The 15,273-nt window shown below is 38.5% G+C and overlaps 1 protein-coding gene and 1 pseudogene across 1 annotated transcript; both read left to right on the plus strand.

Annotated features, from left to right (window-relative positions):
* The first annotated feature begins 292 nt into the window (after positions 1-292).
* LOC125473449 lies at positions 293-403 on the plus strand (annotated as a pseudogene).
* Positions 404-10,611: 10,208 nt separating this feature from the next.
* Positions 10,612-14,874, plus strand: LOC103935493 (probable pectin methyltransferase QUA3). Its single transcript, XM_009345265.3, has 7 exons — positions 10,612-11,321; positions 12,204-12,407; positions 12,485-12,695; positions 12,788-13,049; positions 13,322-13,696; positions 14,153-14,248; positions 14,355-14,874. Exons 1-7 carry the CDS (start codon positions 10,893-10,895, stop codon positions 14,575-14,577), a joined length of 1,800 nt encoding a protein of 599 aa, XP_009343540.2. The 5' UTR covers positions 10,612-10,892; the 3' UTR covers positions 14,578-14,874.
* Positions 14,875-15,273: the final 399 nt, after the last annotated feature.

Raw genomic sequence — 15,273 nt, forward strand, 5'->3', positions numbered from 1 at the left:
GCAAATGGCACACACTTCATTAGTTTTTGGCACCATGTTGAGCACGGATTCAAGCTTCCTTTCTAGGTTAGCTACCTGCAACAAAAGCTCATGGTTAGAACTTGTTTCATAAACTCCAACTTTCTTACCTCTTAAATCTTTGTGTTGAGCATTAGACCCCAACATCTCATAAATGTTATATGACTCTTGAGCATTCTTTTTCTTCAATGCTCCACCTGCTGCATTATCAACAGTTGATTGACAATTTTGGGTTAGTCTATCATAGAAAATTTGCATTTGTAAGTGAAAAGGTAACCCATGATGTGGACATTGCAACAAGAGACCCTTAAAACGCTCCCAACACTCATTGAAAGGTTCACCATCATCTTGTTTGAAGTTGAAGATTTGTCCCCTTAATGTGGCTGTCTTTTGAGTGGAAAAGAACTTCTCCAAGAACTTCTTAGCCACGGCATCCCATGTGGTGAGGGAACCTGGTGTTAGAGTCATCAACCAACTCTTGGCCTTATCTTTCAAGGTGTAAGGAAACACCCTCATCCTCAAATTTGCTTCACTAACTCCCTGCAAAGGTAAACCACTCACAACATTGTAAAACTCTTTAATATGAGCTAAAGGGTCTTCATTAGGTAAGCCATAAAATGAGGGAAACATATGGAAATGTGAAGATTTGAGATCATAGTTTCTAGCTTCTGTGGGCAGCAAGATGCATGAAGGTGAATTTGGTATGATTGGTTGAGCAAAGTCCTCCAAAGCTCGAAGTTCATCTTGGTTGCCCGCCATCTCTTCCTCTCTTTCCCAATTAAATTGCTCAGATCCTTTACTTGTTGAACTAGGTGAAATCCTTTCTTCTTCCTCACGGATAAAGGATGAACTTGATGGCACAAAGTTGTCCAAAGTGTGGCCCTTTAACCTTTCAATTCTTTGGCCTAACTCAACAAGTCTATTTGACATATACTACCTGAAATAAAATAACACAAGTGTGAATGAAAATCAAGAAGCAAACAACAATGAAAAGAACAAAAATAAACTTAAAAACGTTTAAAAAGACTCAAGGGACTCTAAACAGATTCACAAGACTCAAAACAAGCTAAAAACTCTCAAAACTGCCTAAAAACACAAACTGGGCAGTTTTGACACTAACTCAACTTTGGACGAAAATTAGGTTTGGGCTTGACTCAAAATGCTTCAAAACACAAGATAAGACAGATTCTAAGCCTAAGACTTAACAAAATATGGGGGGAATTTGTATTTGGACGAAATGCAATTAAATGGACAGATTATAAAGCAAATTGATGTAAACCAATGGATAATGGAATGGCTAAGGGATTCTTTTCCACACATGAAATGTATGCAACTTAAATCAACTTCCAGTTATCAATTTGACAAGTTATGAACCTTGACACTAATCAAAATAGCAAACAAGCAAACAAGCAATTACAAGGGACTGAAATCAGTCCCCGGCAACGGCGCCATTTTTATTGATGTATATTTCCTTCCTAATGCTAGAATATATTTAGTATAATGGCACAAGCAAGGGTGTCGAATCCACAGGGACTAATTGGACCTATGTAATTACTTGTTTTGCAAGAACTCTATGAAATGAAGCAAACTAGTCTAAATAGGCAGATTTGGAATATGAATCAAACTAGTCTAAATAGGCAGATTTGGAAATGAATCAAACTAATCAAACTAGGCATATTTGTTGTTGTAACTTGAAAGCATAAGAAAATGAAGTAAACACAAATCAATGAATCAATAACTAATATAATGGGATAGTTCCAAGGGAAATGAAGCTAGGGACTCGATTTCACCATTGCTCAATTAAATCCATGTTTGTTAAGTTAGTTTGTACTCATTCATCTACCTATTTCTTGAGTTTGTTTCACTTGGACATGATCAACCATATGATGTGTGGATTTGATCAAATGTCTCTAATCATGAACCTAATTGTGATGTGCAACTTTGGTTCATAATCAAGAGTATGTAATGCACAAGAAACTTTCATAAAACTAAAGGGATTAACTCGGCAGGATGTGTGCTAAACATTCCCTTCATTCATTCACATATCTACCAAGATTATGCATGATGTGTGTTCTAATCTTGGCTACACAACTTTGTGATTAATTCAAATGATGATCAAACATTAAAATCAACACACTAAGTCACCATTAAATCAGAGAATGAAACAAGAAATAGATGGACAAACTGAGCATTCTAACTTAATTACATGGCAAACTTTGCAAGGTTACATCGAATCCCTAAAGGAGGATTAGTTACACTTCATGTTTACAAAGGTTTAACATAAAAATAAATAACATGAGTGAACATAAGATTAAGAAGGAGAAACCCTTGAAGCAAAACTGATGTTGAAGTCCTTGGGGAGTGGCCTCGGTTGTGGTTCTCCAAATGTGGTGCGGATGAACTAGATTGGCTTGGTTTGGATGGTTTCTGCCCTTGGGACAGAAATGGACATAGAATGGAGTGAAATGGGAGAGTTTAAGTGTGTGTAATGGACTGAATGAAGAAGAACATATGCGGAACCTTTCATGTGTGAAGGGTGACTTGTTTTAAAGAAATGAATGTGTCCCAAATTCAGATTGGATCTCATGCACAAGTCAGATGGAATAGCATCAAATGAGCTGGAATTGATGGGTTTCTGAGGTAGTGGACGCATGGCATTAGGGAATATGCATGAATGTTGTTTGTTTAATTGAGCTACATGTGCACTTGCTGCCACAAGTGAGTGGAACCTGCAAAGGTGAATTGGACCACCAGAAATGCTTTGTACAAATCTGGAAAGGGGAAAAGGAATACACGGCATGGACAAAGGGACAATATGCAGGCTTAGGGTTTATTTAATTGAGGTGCATGTGTATTTCTGCAAAGATGAAGTGGAGAAATGTAGTGGAATGCACGGTCAGATTGTGTTTGTTGGTGTCAAAATGGCTGAAATGAATTAAGTGATGGAAATGGTGTTTTTGGCGCAAAAGGGAGATGGACAAGTAGTGGAATGCATGGCACAAGGTGTAAAGAAACTGATTTGGTGCTAGAAGTGCATAAAATGATGGGATGGCATGAGAATGCACGGCCAAGGTTGAGAACTTGCATGTGAATGCATGTTTTGATGTTGGAACCACATAGCTAACTTCCATGTTTTTGCTTTGTTTAGAATCACCCAATATGGCCGAATTGCATCTCTTAACACTTCACATCTTTTCTGGAATGTTTTTACTTCATTTGCCTTCCCATTAATCCAATTTCATACTTGGCTGCACACTAACACCAAATAATGTAAAATGCAACTAGTTTATTCCAAAACAATCACAAAGACACCAAATAAGGAAGATATAAATGCATGCAAAATGTGACTTATCAGGGACAAAGCCAGAGATTTGTGTGAATGGGGGCATCCTCAAATAACAAAGTCATAATTAAAAAGCTCAAGAATTTACTAAACACAATACTTATATATTAATCCAGAAATTTTTTCATACAACAGTCCCTTACAATATCCCTCGATGTGTTTTCATGTTCTAAAAGTGTTGCATGACAACATCATTACTAATACCATCAAACATCTCTCTTTCTATAAAAATAACCATGTTATCATTCATCCATTGATCTCCCATCCAATTTCTCAATCGATTCTTCAGAATTTTCATGGCCGAAAATGCTTTTTCAACGATTGCAGTAGCAACTAGAAGAGTTAGTGCTAATGTCACAAGCAAGTAAACCAGTGAATACACCTTGTGTTTTTTGCATTGAACCTTTTTTTTTTTTTGCAAGATCTCCAATCTCTTTTAAACCTGAAAACTCAATGCTAGACCGCATATCCACATTGTAAGTCTCAAGTTGAATCTTAAGGACCAGCTCATTCATAGAGAAGTCTTTACGATAAAACTGGGCAAGACACAATAACTTTGGGCTATCAAAAGCAGAGAAGGAGTCAATTGGACATAAACATGCCAAACAAAGAAGTAACTCAGTGTTGGTCTCATTGAAAAGATTATTTAGTTCTTGAAGCTGCCAATCCAGAACAACATAAAATATCCCAACATAATAATGATGCATATTTGTGACTGCTTGTGCTTTTCGTTTCCCTCACCTTCGAGAAGGAAACATATCATTCATATTAGGCACATCAATATTATGTTTAAGACAAAATTCTGAGACTTCACTAAGTAAAGAATCCCAACCACGTTTCCTCATTATCTCCAACCTTTGCTTACCAATTGCAACCAACTTCATGGCATTTACAATATCATGATCCTTCCTTTGCAATGCTTATGACAATTCATTGGTTATTCCTAGTATATCTTTCATCAAGAGTAGATCAAACACAAAATCAAATGATTACATGGAATCCAATAAATTAAGCACTTCACATCTTTGTTGAGAGCTTACTCCATCATCTGCTATTACTTCAAGTAAATCAAGTATGGATGAAATCATAGTCATTATACTTACTAAAGTACCAAAGTGTGAACCCCAACATGTTTCTCCAGCAGTAACTGCAATAGATTGCTTCTCTAGAAGAAGATCATAACGCTTTGATGAAGCTCCAACAACATTTACCAAAGTAGTAACTATACTAAAAAGAGACTCAATTTGGATGTTCTTCTTTGCCATAGCTACAAGAGCTAATTGAAGTTGATGTGCAAAGCAATGAATATAATAGGCACAACCATTTTCTTTCATAATAAGAGTTTTAAGACCATTGAACTCACCTTGCATATTGCTAGCCCCATCTTAAACTTGCCCACACAACCTAGACATGCTCAAGTTATGCCTAGAAAAGACCCCATCAATGGTTTCCATGAGTGAGAGAGCAATGGTACTAATAACAGGCTCAATGCCAATAAAATGCTCAATGACATGCCCATTGTTGTCCACATAACCCAATACAATAGCCATTTGTTCCCTTGTTGATACATCGCGAGATTCATCAATCAAAATAGAGAACAACAAAGTGCTAATGTCTTTAATAATAGCCTTGATGGTCTCAGTTGCACAAGCATTTACAATGTCCTTTTGAATATCTGGTGATGTCAATTTGTGATTCTCTGTAGCATTTTTCAAAGTAACGGCTTTCACATCCTCATTGTGGTGAGTAAAAAACTGTAGAAGCTCAAGAAAGTTTCCATGGTTGCTTGAATGTTCAGATTCATCATTACCACAAAATGCAAGCCCTTGTCTCAAAAGAAATCAACAACAATCGATTGATGCATTCAACCGAGCTCTATATTGAATTCAAGCTTCATCATGAGTTTTAGAGAAAAAAGATTGGATATGTTGCTTTTTACTCCATGCTTGATTGTGTGCTCTATTGACACCTCCAATATGAGTTAGAAGTCTTTCTTTCTTCTTCCAGTTAGAAAATCCTTCGCTAACAAAGAAATTTCCGCCTACTTGTTCTCCAATGTTTGGTTTAAAAAGGTAGCAACGCAGACAAAAGGCAGCATCTTTTTCTACACTATATTCCAACCAAGTAGGAAAATCATCAAACCAAGCAAGGTTGAATCGTCTTTGCGTGTCTCCATATTTCTTGTAAGGAAAATTATGGTTTTAGGTTGTTGAGGACCAGCTAGCACATACATTCTTCGTACTTGATCTCAAATATTAGAAATTCGAATTCGCTTACCAGGATCTGATGGAAGATTTGATAAAATAAATTCTGTACTATCTTATCCCCGAGTATCATTATTTTTCTCAATATCTGGGGATGGCGGCATTGATATTTTTTTTGAAAAACCTCTCCATGATGTTTCAGTCTGCAAAGTCAATCATATTGATACCAATAACATATAAGGTTCATACGTAATTTGTAGAATTTATAGAATAAAAATCTCAATAAAATTATTAGACTCTTAATCCTAGAGTATACTATACTAATATGCCTAATAACTAATCCATATCCAACCAAGACAACAATTCAATTAACCAATATGGCAATACCAATAAGCATACAAATTATTCAACAAATAAACATTTAATTCAACTAATCATATGAATAAATGTATACCCATATTCATAGAATTCGTAATTTCATAATTTCATTCATCAATAATCATAGAATTCATATCAATAATCAATAACCAATAACCATATTAGTGCATTACCATATGATTCTATATTTCTATACCAATTAAACAAAAATTCGTCTTAAATAATTAATTAGGGTTAGGGATTATAGATTTAGGAATTAAAAAATTTACCCAAATATATATATGTCGGCTAGAGAGTGGCTGGGAACAACACCTTTGCTCCTGTTCCGTTTCGTTTCAAGCTATTGAGAATTTGGGGGAAGAGCAACGTTGATCTCTGATTGGCAAAGGGAAATAAAAAGGAAACGGAGAGATGGCATGGGGGTGGACCGCGGGGACAAGCAATCCCCCACTATAACACTTTTTTTTTTGAAACATATGAAACGACGTCGTTTCGTTTACTGTTTTCTTTTTTTTTTTTTTTTACCAAGACCAAAACGATGTCGTTTTGGCCTGGATTTAAAAAAAAAAAAAAAAAAAAAAAAAAAAAAAAAGAAAGACCTAGCTCTGCTTCTGCAGAACCAGATCGGAGTAGAACCAGAAGAATCTTAGTGGGGGCTCTGCTGCTGCAAAACCAGATCAATTTGAGCAGCATGCCAGCATCAGAAAAAATCTCAGTGGGGGCATCCGCCCCCTAGGCCCATGGTAGCTCCGCCTTTGCCTACACTCTAAGTTGTTGCCTGTTGGATTAGAAAATTATTTGAGGATCAAGATTGGTCTTCGAATAAAGGATGAATCAATCTAGGTTCAGAGTCCTAATCGAAGACGACGAGACTTGGCGGCGATAGAGTTTTGGCCAAGAACATTTTCACTTATATTCAAAGAAGATGCCAAAGAATCAGAATATTATTATAATTATGTCATTCAGTAGACTTGACCTTCACAGAATTCATTCCTATAAATACAAGAGGTTTTTGCAATGTAGAGAGCGCCTTCAACTCAACAGATAACTTAAACGCTCTTCCTGAAACCCCTCTCTCTACGCTATACCATTCTTACACCTTTTGAGAAAAACACTAACTATCATAACCCTCCTGTTAACACATATTCAATTCGGATAAGTGAACAACACTGTGTTGGCAACCAGTGACATCTTCAGCTTGGATTAATAACACCGAAGCTGTGAAATCCCATCCCTGGATTTCACTATTTAAAATTACGTATTTCGTAGTCATAGTTTCGACGCTTTTATATTTACGGAGTCTAGTTTTTTTTATAAGTAAAAAGACGAAATTGCTTCTATTGTTTTAAACAAGATTCTTCGCAGACGTATTTGATCCCTACATATTTTTCCACTTATCTTTACATATTTGGATAATACTCATTGATACGAACCCGTGAGTGCAAACAAAATGTAATTTGAAGTTATAAGGAAGAAGTTATAGACAAGCAAAGACATGGGCGAAATGGTCATTTAACCATTAATCTAGAAGGCTTCACCAAATCTAATGTGCCACGTGTGTGGTTGTGATTGGAGAAGGAAGAGGGAAATGAGAGAAATAAGTGGGTGTTGCCCAATCAAAAAATGGGGAAAGGAGGGAAAGGAGGGAAGGAGAAAATGAGAGGAACCGAATCTCAAAACCCTTAACCCGATGACCGGTTCCGCCACTCGGTTCCTCCACACTCCCCTACGTCGATTTCGGCATTTTCCTGCGATCCAAGGCTTGCCACCACCTAGAATACATTCCCCATTGTTCTTCTTCCATTTACACCCAAAAACCAAAGGGAATTGAACTCGATTACGTGAGATTGCACCGACGGGTTTTGCAGGTGCACAATGGCAGAATCCGCCATTTCTAAAATATTTTCCATTGATCACCACTACCAAAATACTCCTCTCGAGCCCAGGAACAAACCCCAAACAATTTTGGGGGTGGCGGCGCAATAGGGAATTTGAATCGAAGAACACCCATTTTTAGGTTTTTGGTAGATCGATGGTGATTTCAAGTGTTTTCCAGCCAAATTGGACTTCAGCCTAGGCATGAAAGTTCTTCCCCTTGTTGTGTTCTACAATTATGTAAAATTTGGTAATTTTTGGAGTTAGGTGAATTTTCCTGCAAATTGGTGCGGCCAATCGCCACATGCGGCAACGTGTGGCTAATGGGCCAACTTTGTCTTTCTAGGTTAATTGCGATATCCTAATTTTATATTTGACATCCAATTGACGAAATTTCACCATTTGAACATATTTTCATTAAGGTCCGCCACTTGACCATTATAACAATCGACGATCTGACCGTTAGATCGTTACCAAACTTTAATATGTTATTATACATAGTATTTGAGGGCCTTAGGAACTTATGGATCGAGAATCCGATTTACGAATCTTTCTGAATTGAATTTCTAAGTTTGTAAAACCAAACATTGACAGCCACTTAATTTTAGTGATTGGCGGAGATCCGACCGTTGGATCGTTCTGAATCGAATTATGTAGGGTTGTGGAACCCACCATTGACAGAGAGTTGACTTTTGGTCAACATGTTTCAAATCGTTCTTAAATACTGAAATTAGTACTACTAGACACTAAGTGAAGTCTAGTGGGCCTACATTGGTTAGTGAGTGACTTTAAAATATGTGATATGGTTATTACCCTGATTTCGTATTTGGTACCCTTTGTGGATATCACTTGATTTTATAAATGTGATTTCTATTGAAATGTGATTTTTCTTTTTTTTTTTTATATTTAGCCATTGATCTCTGTTTATTAAATGTGATTTGACTTGTGTATTGATGATATTTGTGAAATGTGATTTGAAGTGCTTGATGAATTGTTTGATGAAATGTGAGGGCTAGTAGTGGATCGTTAACCCATTGTCATCGGGTTCTTTGCTTCGATATCGTTTCATTTCTTGCTTTGTTGACCCGTTCCAAATTTAGTACTTGTGCTTTGTTTCATTTCGTTAAGCCTTCGTGAATTGAATAACTTGATTCATGTCTTGTTTCTTCGAGCCGTTGAGATGTTTCTTGGACTTCCGCACGGTTCCGTTGAGTGGTCTGGAACTGGGTTCCGCTGGGGTTCCGTTGCGTGGTCTGGTTCCCTGCTCCATCTAGATTCCGTTGAGTGGTTTGAAATCCCTCATACTCTGTGATTCCGTTGAGTGGTCCGGAATCGTATCATGCCTTAGATTTCATTGAATGGTCCAATATCCATTGTACTTCGTGATTCCGTTAAGTTGTCCGGAATCGTATCCTGGTTTAGATTCTGTTGAGTGGTTCAGAATCCCGCTTGGTATTTTGGTTCCGTTGAGTGGTTTGGAACCCGATGTTGTTGGATTTCGTTGAGTGGTCTGAAATCACATTCTTCAGAGATGTAGGCTTCGGCCCAACTATGTTGCTCTAACCCTGCATTTTGATGTATTGTATGTGTTGTTGATTGATGTGATTATGGAATGGTGTTGGAACGCACATGCGTGTGTGAATGGCATGATGACAACTCTTGTTTGGTTTATGGTTGATGTGTAGTGTGGTACTCTATGTTTTCTGCTAGTAAGTGTTTTACTAAAAGTTCAGAGTTTAACAAATGGTGAACTCTTAATGGCTTGATCTCTATTTAGGGTACGTAGGCAGTATAACGAGGAGGTTAGATGTAACCATAAAGAATACGAAAAATGATTGCATAATTTGAATCTTGAGTTATGCTTTGTCCATATCCCAGAAGCTGGGTATGTTAGATATACGGGTACTTGGTGACATCACGTTCGATTCTGGATGTATGTCGGGATCGGGGTGTGACAGGAGCTGTAGAACCAGGCAATTTGGGAGCCCCTTCTGTCCAGATAAGTGAACAACAATGCTTATGGTTAGTTACTTATTCAAGACTCGGCGGACAAAGAGTTTCCAATTCTTTCACCTAAAGAGGTTTTGTCATTATCCTCTTAACAAAGTGAGGTGTTACCAAGTTACCCCTTGTTGTTCGACGCAATGAAAGTTGGACAAGTTTATTGAACTTCACAATGATCTAGTAACCTTGTCTTTAGGTTTTAGAACCCAAGGCTGAGACGTGTTCTTCCTCGACCGTAATCATTCAAGTGCAAAGGCAAGCAACGCATTTGACACCACTGCCACATTTATTCTATTTAGTCGACCGAGCTCAGTTATGTGTTGGCACGCTTGCTTTCACAAAAATGACAAAAAGAATGGTTTGTGGGCATGTCATGTTCAAGTTTGGTGAATTAAAAGAAAATTATAACTGGTTTATTAAATATATGGCGTTACAACAGTTGGTTTCTTTTGGAGAGTCCATATTAGAAAAAGAAAACTAATGAAAAAGGACTTGAAAACTTTGAGTTTTAATGATAAGGACAAAATAAAGGGTAAAGTGAATAGTATTAGGATTGACTTTTTAGTGTAAAAATATAACTTTTCATTCAAATAAACAGTACCGTGATTTTTTTCGTTAAAACTCCTTACTAAAAATCTTGTATAGTATTGGACCCAAAAAATACATGTAGAGGATCCTCATCCAAAATGGAGAGCCACCATTACGCAACACAGCAGAGGTTGTCACACCCAATCTTCATCAACTTGTCTCCTTACTAAAAATCTTGTATAGTATTGGACCCAAAAAATACATGTAGAGGATCCTCATCCAAAATGGAGAGCCACCATTACGCAACACAGCAGAGGTTGTCACACCCAATCTTCATCAACTTGTCTCGCACTCCTCCACCTCCCTCTCTCTCTCTCTCTCTCTCTCACCTCCAACACATAAACCCTAGCAATCTACCGACCTAATTTCTCCCCATCCCAACTCAAAATCCCCTCTTTTTCAAAACCCAGAAGCCAATTCGTCCATTTTGGGACCCGGATGCCAATTTAATCGGATCCGGACCCCCTTGATCCGAACCCCAAATGGGTCACCTGAACCTGCCCGCCTCGAAACGGAGCTCGAGGCAATGTCGCCTCCTCGACCTTATCTCGGCGGCCTTCTTCGGCATAGTGATTTTCTTCTTCCTTTTAGTCTTCACTCCCTTGGGCGACTCGCTCGCCGCCTCAGGTCGCCAGGCTCTTCTCTTATCGACCAACGCCGATCCGAAGCAACGGCACCGTTTAGTGACGTTGGTGGAGCTCGGGCAGCACCACCAGCCTATAGAAGCCTGCCCGGCCGATGCCGTCGACCACATGCCCTGTGAGGACCCCCGGCGCAACAGCCAGTTAAGTCGGGAAATGAACTTTTACAGAGAGAGGCATTGCCCTCTGCCCGAGGAGACCCCTCTCTGCTTGATCCCACCTCCCAATGGCTACAAGATTCCGGTCCCGTGGCCCGACAGCTTGACCAAGGTTTGTGTGATTTTGGGTTCGTTCAATTCATCAATTTGGTTGTTGGGTTAATCCCCGGTTTCGTTTTCGGTAGTTAAACTTGTGTCTGAGTGATAGAAAGTTTGGAACTTTGAATTAAGATTTGCAGCTGTTATATGATTTTGAATTTTTCAATGGACGGTGCCTTTGAGGATCTATTGATGAGAGGTGGTGCAGCAAGTTTGAGCTGTTGAATGTCTCCAACCGAGCTTGTGGATAAGCTTGGTCTGAGAAATTTGTTAATTGTTTCAATGCATGCTCTTGAGCTAGGAATAGGAATGCAAACCACTAAAGTTACAGTTGTGTTACTTGTGTAATACATAGATTCTTAAATAGGATATGTGCATTGTAGCTAACGAACTTTGTAATATGCTAGAAGTATTCAAATCTTGACTTGCTCATTGCTGATGAATTTTAGCAATGCCCTTTCCTCCCAGCATACAAACTCTTCATTCTCTCCCTGGCTACTAAAGCTTCTCAAAAACCCTGTGATGTTTAGAGTTTAAGTGCTGTGTTGTACATTTTGGTTTGATGTTCTTGAATTTTGGTTTAAGATCCATCTAGCTTGTAGATAACTGGAAATAGCTACTAAATAAGTGAAACACGGACTGCTTATGTGAGGCTTTTCTTGTCTTTTGGAGTTTTAATTGCCGATGACTTTCAAATGCGATTGTCTTTTTAGTCCTCTTCTTAATTGAAAATAAAGAGATAAACCCTTTGTGATGTTGGGAATCTTCTTTCAGAAGATATGTCCAGTATCGACTTCAGGAGATAGAATGACTTTCATTTGATGATGTATCAAAGCCTGAAGCATCACCATTAGTTTTGTGTCGACATATCTTAAAATACTGTAGTTGTGTACAGATATGGCACGACAACATGCCACACAACAAAATTGCAGACAGGAAAGGTCATCAGGGATGGATGAAACTGGAAGGCCCACATTTCATTTTCCCTGGCGGTGGCACCATGTTTCCTGATGGAGCTATACAATATATTGAAAAACTTGGACAGTACATCCCCATCAGTGATGGCGTTCTGCGAACTGCTCTTGACATGGGTTGTGGGGTAAGAACAGTGCTCCTCTTTTCATGGAGACCACACTAGTTTCCCTCTCAAATCTCACAAATTTTGATTCTTTACAGGTTGCCAGTTTTGGGGGTTATCTTCTATCCAAAGACATTTTGGCAATGTCTTTTGCCCCTAGAGATTCACACAAGTCACAGATACATTTTGCACTTGAAAGAGGAATTCCAGCATTTGTTGCCATGCTTGGCACTCGCAGACTTCCATTTCCTGCTTTCTCATTTGATTTGATTCATTGCTCTCGATGTTTGATACCTTTTACTGCCTATAGTGAGTTTTTGTCATTGTAGCCTCTGATACTGCTATATTTTTTTCCACCCCCAATACTTGCTCTTATCATAAAGGAACCTGAATTTTCGCAGATGCCACATATTTCCTTGAAGTGGATCGTTTACTTCGCCCAGGAGGATACCTAGTAATCTCTGGTCCTCCCGTGCAATGGGCTAATCAAGACAAGGAATGGGCAGATCTCCAAGCTGTCACAAGAGCATTGTGTTATGAGCTGATTGCTGTGGATGGAAACACGGCTGTCTGGAAAAAGCCTGCTGGTGATTCATGTCTTCCTAACCAAAACGAATTTGGTCTTGAATTGTGTGATGAATCAGACGACGCAAGTGATGCATGGTAATAATCTGTTCTTGGTTTCTTAGTGTTTCTTAACCCCTTCTCCAAAATGGAACCTTTATGTTAGTATGAAGTGATTGTTTTCCAAATCTTTTTATTTTCACAAATCTTATATTGTGTCATCATATTTCAAACTCTTGTATGTATCAGGCCAAAAATTAGCTCTTGTAGTGTAACCACTTCAGCACCTTGTATAAACAATCATAGTATCAGCAAACCTCGAATTCAAAGAAGTTCTGAGATCAGTACCAATAAACTCAATTGTTATGCAGGTACTACAAGTTAAAGAAATGTGTGAGTAGAACGTCTTCTGTCAAGGGAGAATTTTCTGTTGGGATGATTCCAAAGTGGCCGGACAGGCTGACAAAAGCTCCTGCAAGGGCCACAGTCATGAGAAATGGGATCGACGTGTTTGAGGCGGACACACGACGTTGGGCAAGAAGAGTTGCTTACTATAAGAACACCCTAAACCTGAAGCTTGGAACTCCAGCTGTACGCAATGTCATGGACATGAATGCCTTTTTTGGAGGTTTTGCTGCTGCACTGAAGTCTGATCCTGTGTGGGTGATGAATGTTGTTCCTGCCCGCAAGTCCTCAACTCTTTCTGTAATATTTGATCGAGGTCTTATTGGAGTCTACCATGACTGGTGAGTGTTGTATTTTTACCCCAAGTGCTTCACACGTAAGTCCTGCGGTGGAGCTTATCAATTGTTCTCTCCCCAATTCACTCCTGTGAAGAGTGCACCTTTTTTGTCATCCTGCTCTAATGCCTGATTTAGTATCATACTATCACATCAACAAGTCTTTCTTATATCTCTTCTCTCAGCTGCTTTACTTTCTAGAAAACATTAAACCTGCCCCATCATACCGTTTATTTGTAAATTGTTGATGGAGCAGTGATAACTTTCAGCACAAAATAGATAGCAAAAACTATTTTTAACCGTTACCGTTACTATTGTCGATTTTAGTGCCAGTCTGTATGCATTCTATTTCTAGGTTAGAGTCCTCTTTTGATCATGATATGCTTTCGCTAATTTTTATCGACTTATTAGTGTTTTGGAAACCTCTACTGGTGAGCTAACGTTTCTGCTTGATCATCCTAGGTGCGAGCCTTTCTCAACATACCCTCGTTCGTATGACTTCATCCATGTAACTGGCATCGAATCACTCATAAAACATCAAGGTTCAACCAAGAACAGGTACTTCTACTTGAAAAGGCATCCCTGAGTTCTAGCTGTTTCCTGAATCTACAGGTTCCTACATTCTTATAGAAGTATTAAACCATTAGGCATTGATTTTGTGCAGATGTAACATGGTGGATTTGATGGTGGAGATGGATCGAATGTTGCGTCCTGAAGGAATCGTTGTGGTTAGAGACTCCCCTGAAGTTATTGAAAAAATAGCTCGGATAGCTCGCGCCGTAAGGTGGACTGCTACCATACATGAAAAAGAAGCAGAATCGCACGGGAGAGAAAAAGTCCTTGTTGCAACGAAAAACTTTTGGCAGTTGCCATCGGCGTCCAACTGACAGCCCTTTTCCTTTAAAATGTAGGTATAAATCTCTATTCTCCATCTAATCTTTATCCGATGTGAAAATTGGTCTCCATGCATCAAAAGGATGCAGTTTCTTTCTTGTCCACCGTTCCCTATTGTGTAAGGAGTTGATAGGTTTAGAACAGGGAGGGCTTGAAAGATGGGAAGACGTGCATTTCTTTTTTGTTACATTACACGAAAAAAGAAAGACAAGTGGCAAACTTTATGTTTAGTTTCCAAGAACAATGTAATTTGATTTTGTTTACTACTAGTGATTTTTTATTTTTTTTTATTTTTGTTGCATTTGTCTTCAAATATTTTAGTCCTCCCAAAAGTGCTTCTATCGGGCTCTAGATTTTTATTTTTTTATTTTTTTTTATGCAAAGAAATTCATTAAAGCACGGAACTTCTAGTATAACCGTTTTCAATACAATCAAAATTAAAGGCAAGAAAATCAACATTAGGTAAACAGAAATCCCAAAAATGAGGATTCGAGAGGGAGAAACGAAGGTGAGCTAAAGCATCTGCTACAAAGTTTGCCTCTTTGAAAATGTTCTTCCAACTAATATGACAAAGGACACGAATATCGTTGATGATAGAGCTAACTCTTTGAGGAACTCCCCAATGACCTTGCATAGCTTCAATGATGAGCTTTAAATCCCTCTCCACCATTATTTTAGTGAAACCCTTG

Source organism: the organism of the source record quoted next, unplaced genomic scaffold (assembly GCF_019419815.1).
Source record: "Pyrus x bretschneideri cultivar Hongxiangsu unplaced genomic scaffold, Pyrus_bretschneideri_v1 Contig87, whole genome shotgun sequence".
Lineage (NCBI taxonomy): Eukaryota > Viridiplantae > Streptophyta > Magnoliopsida > Rosales > Rosaceae > Pyrus > Pyrus x bretschneideri.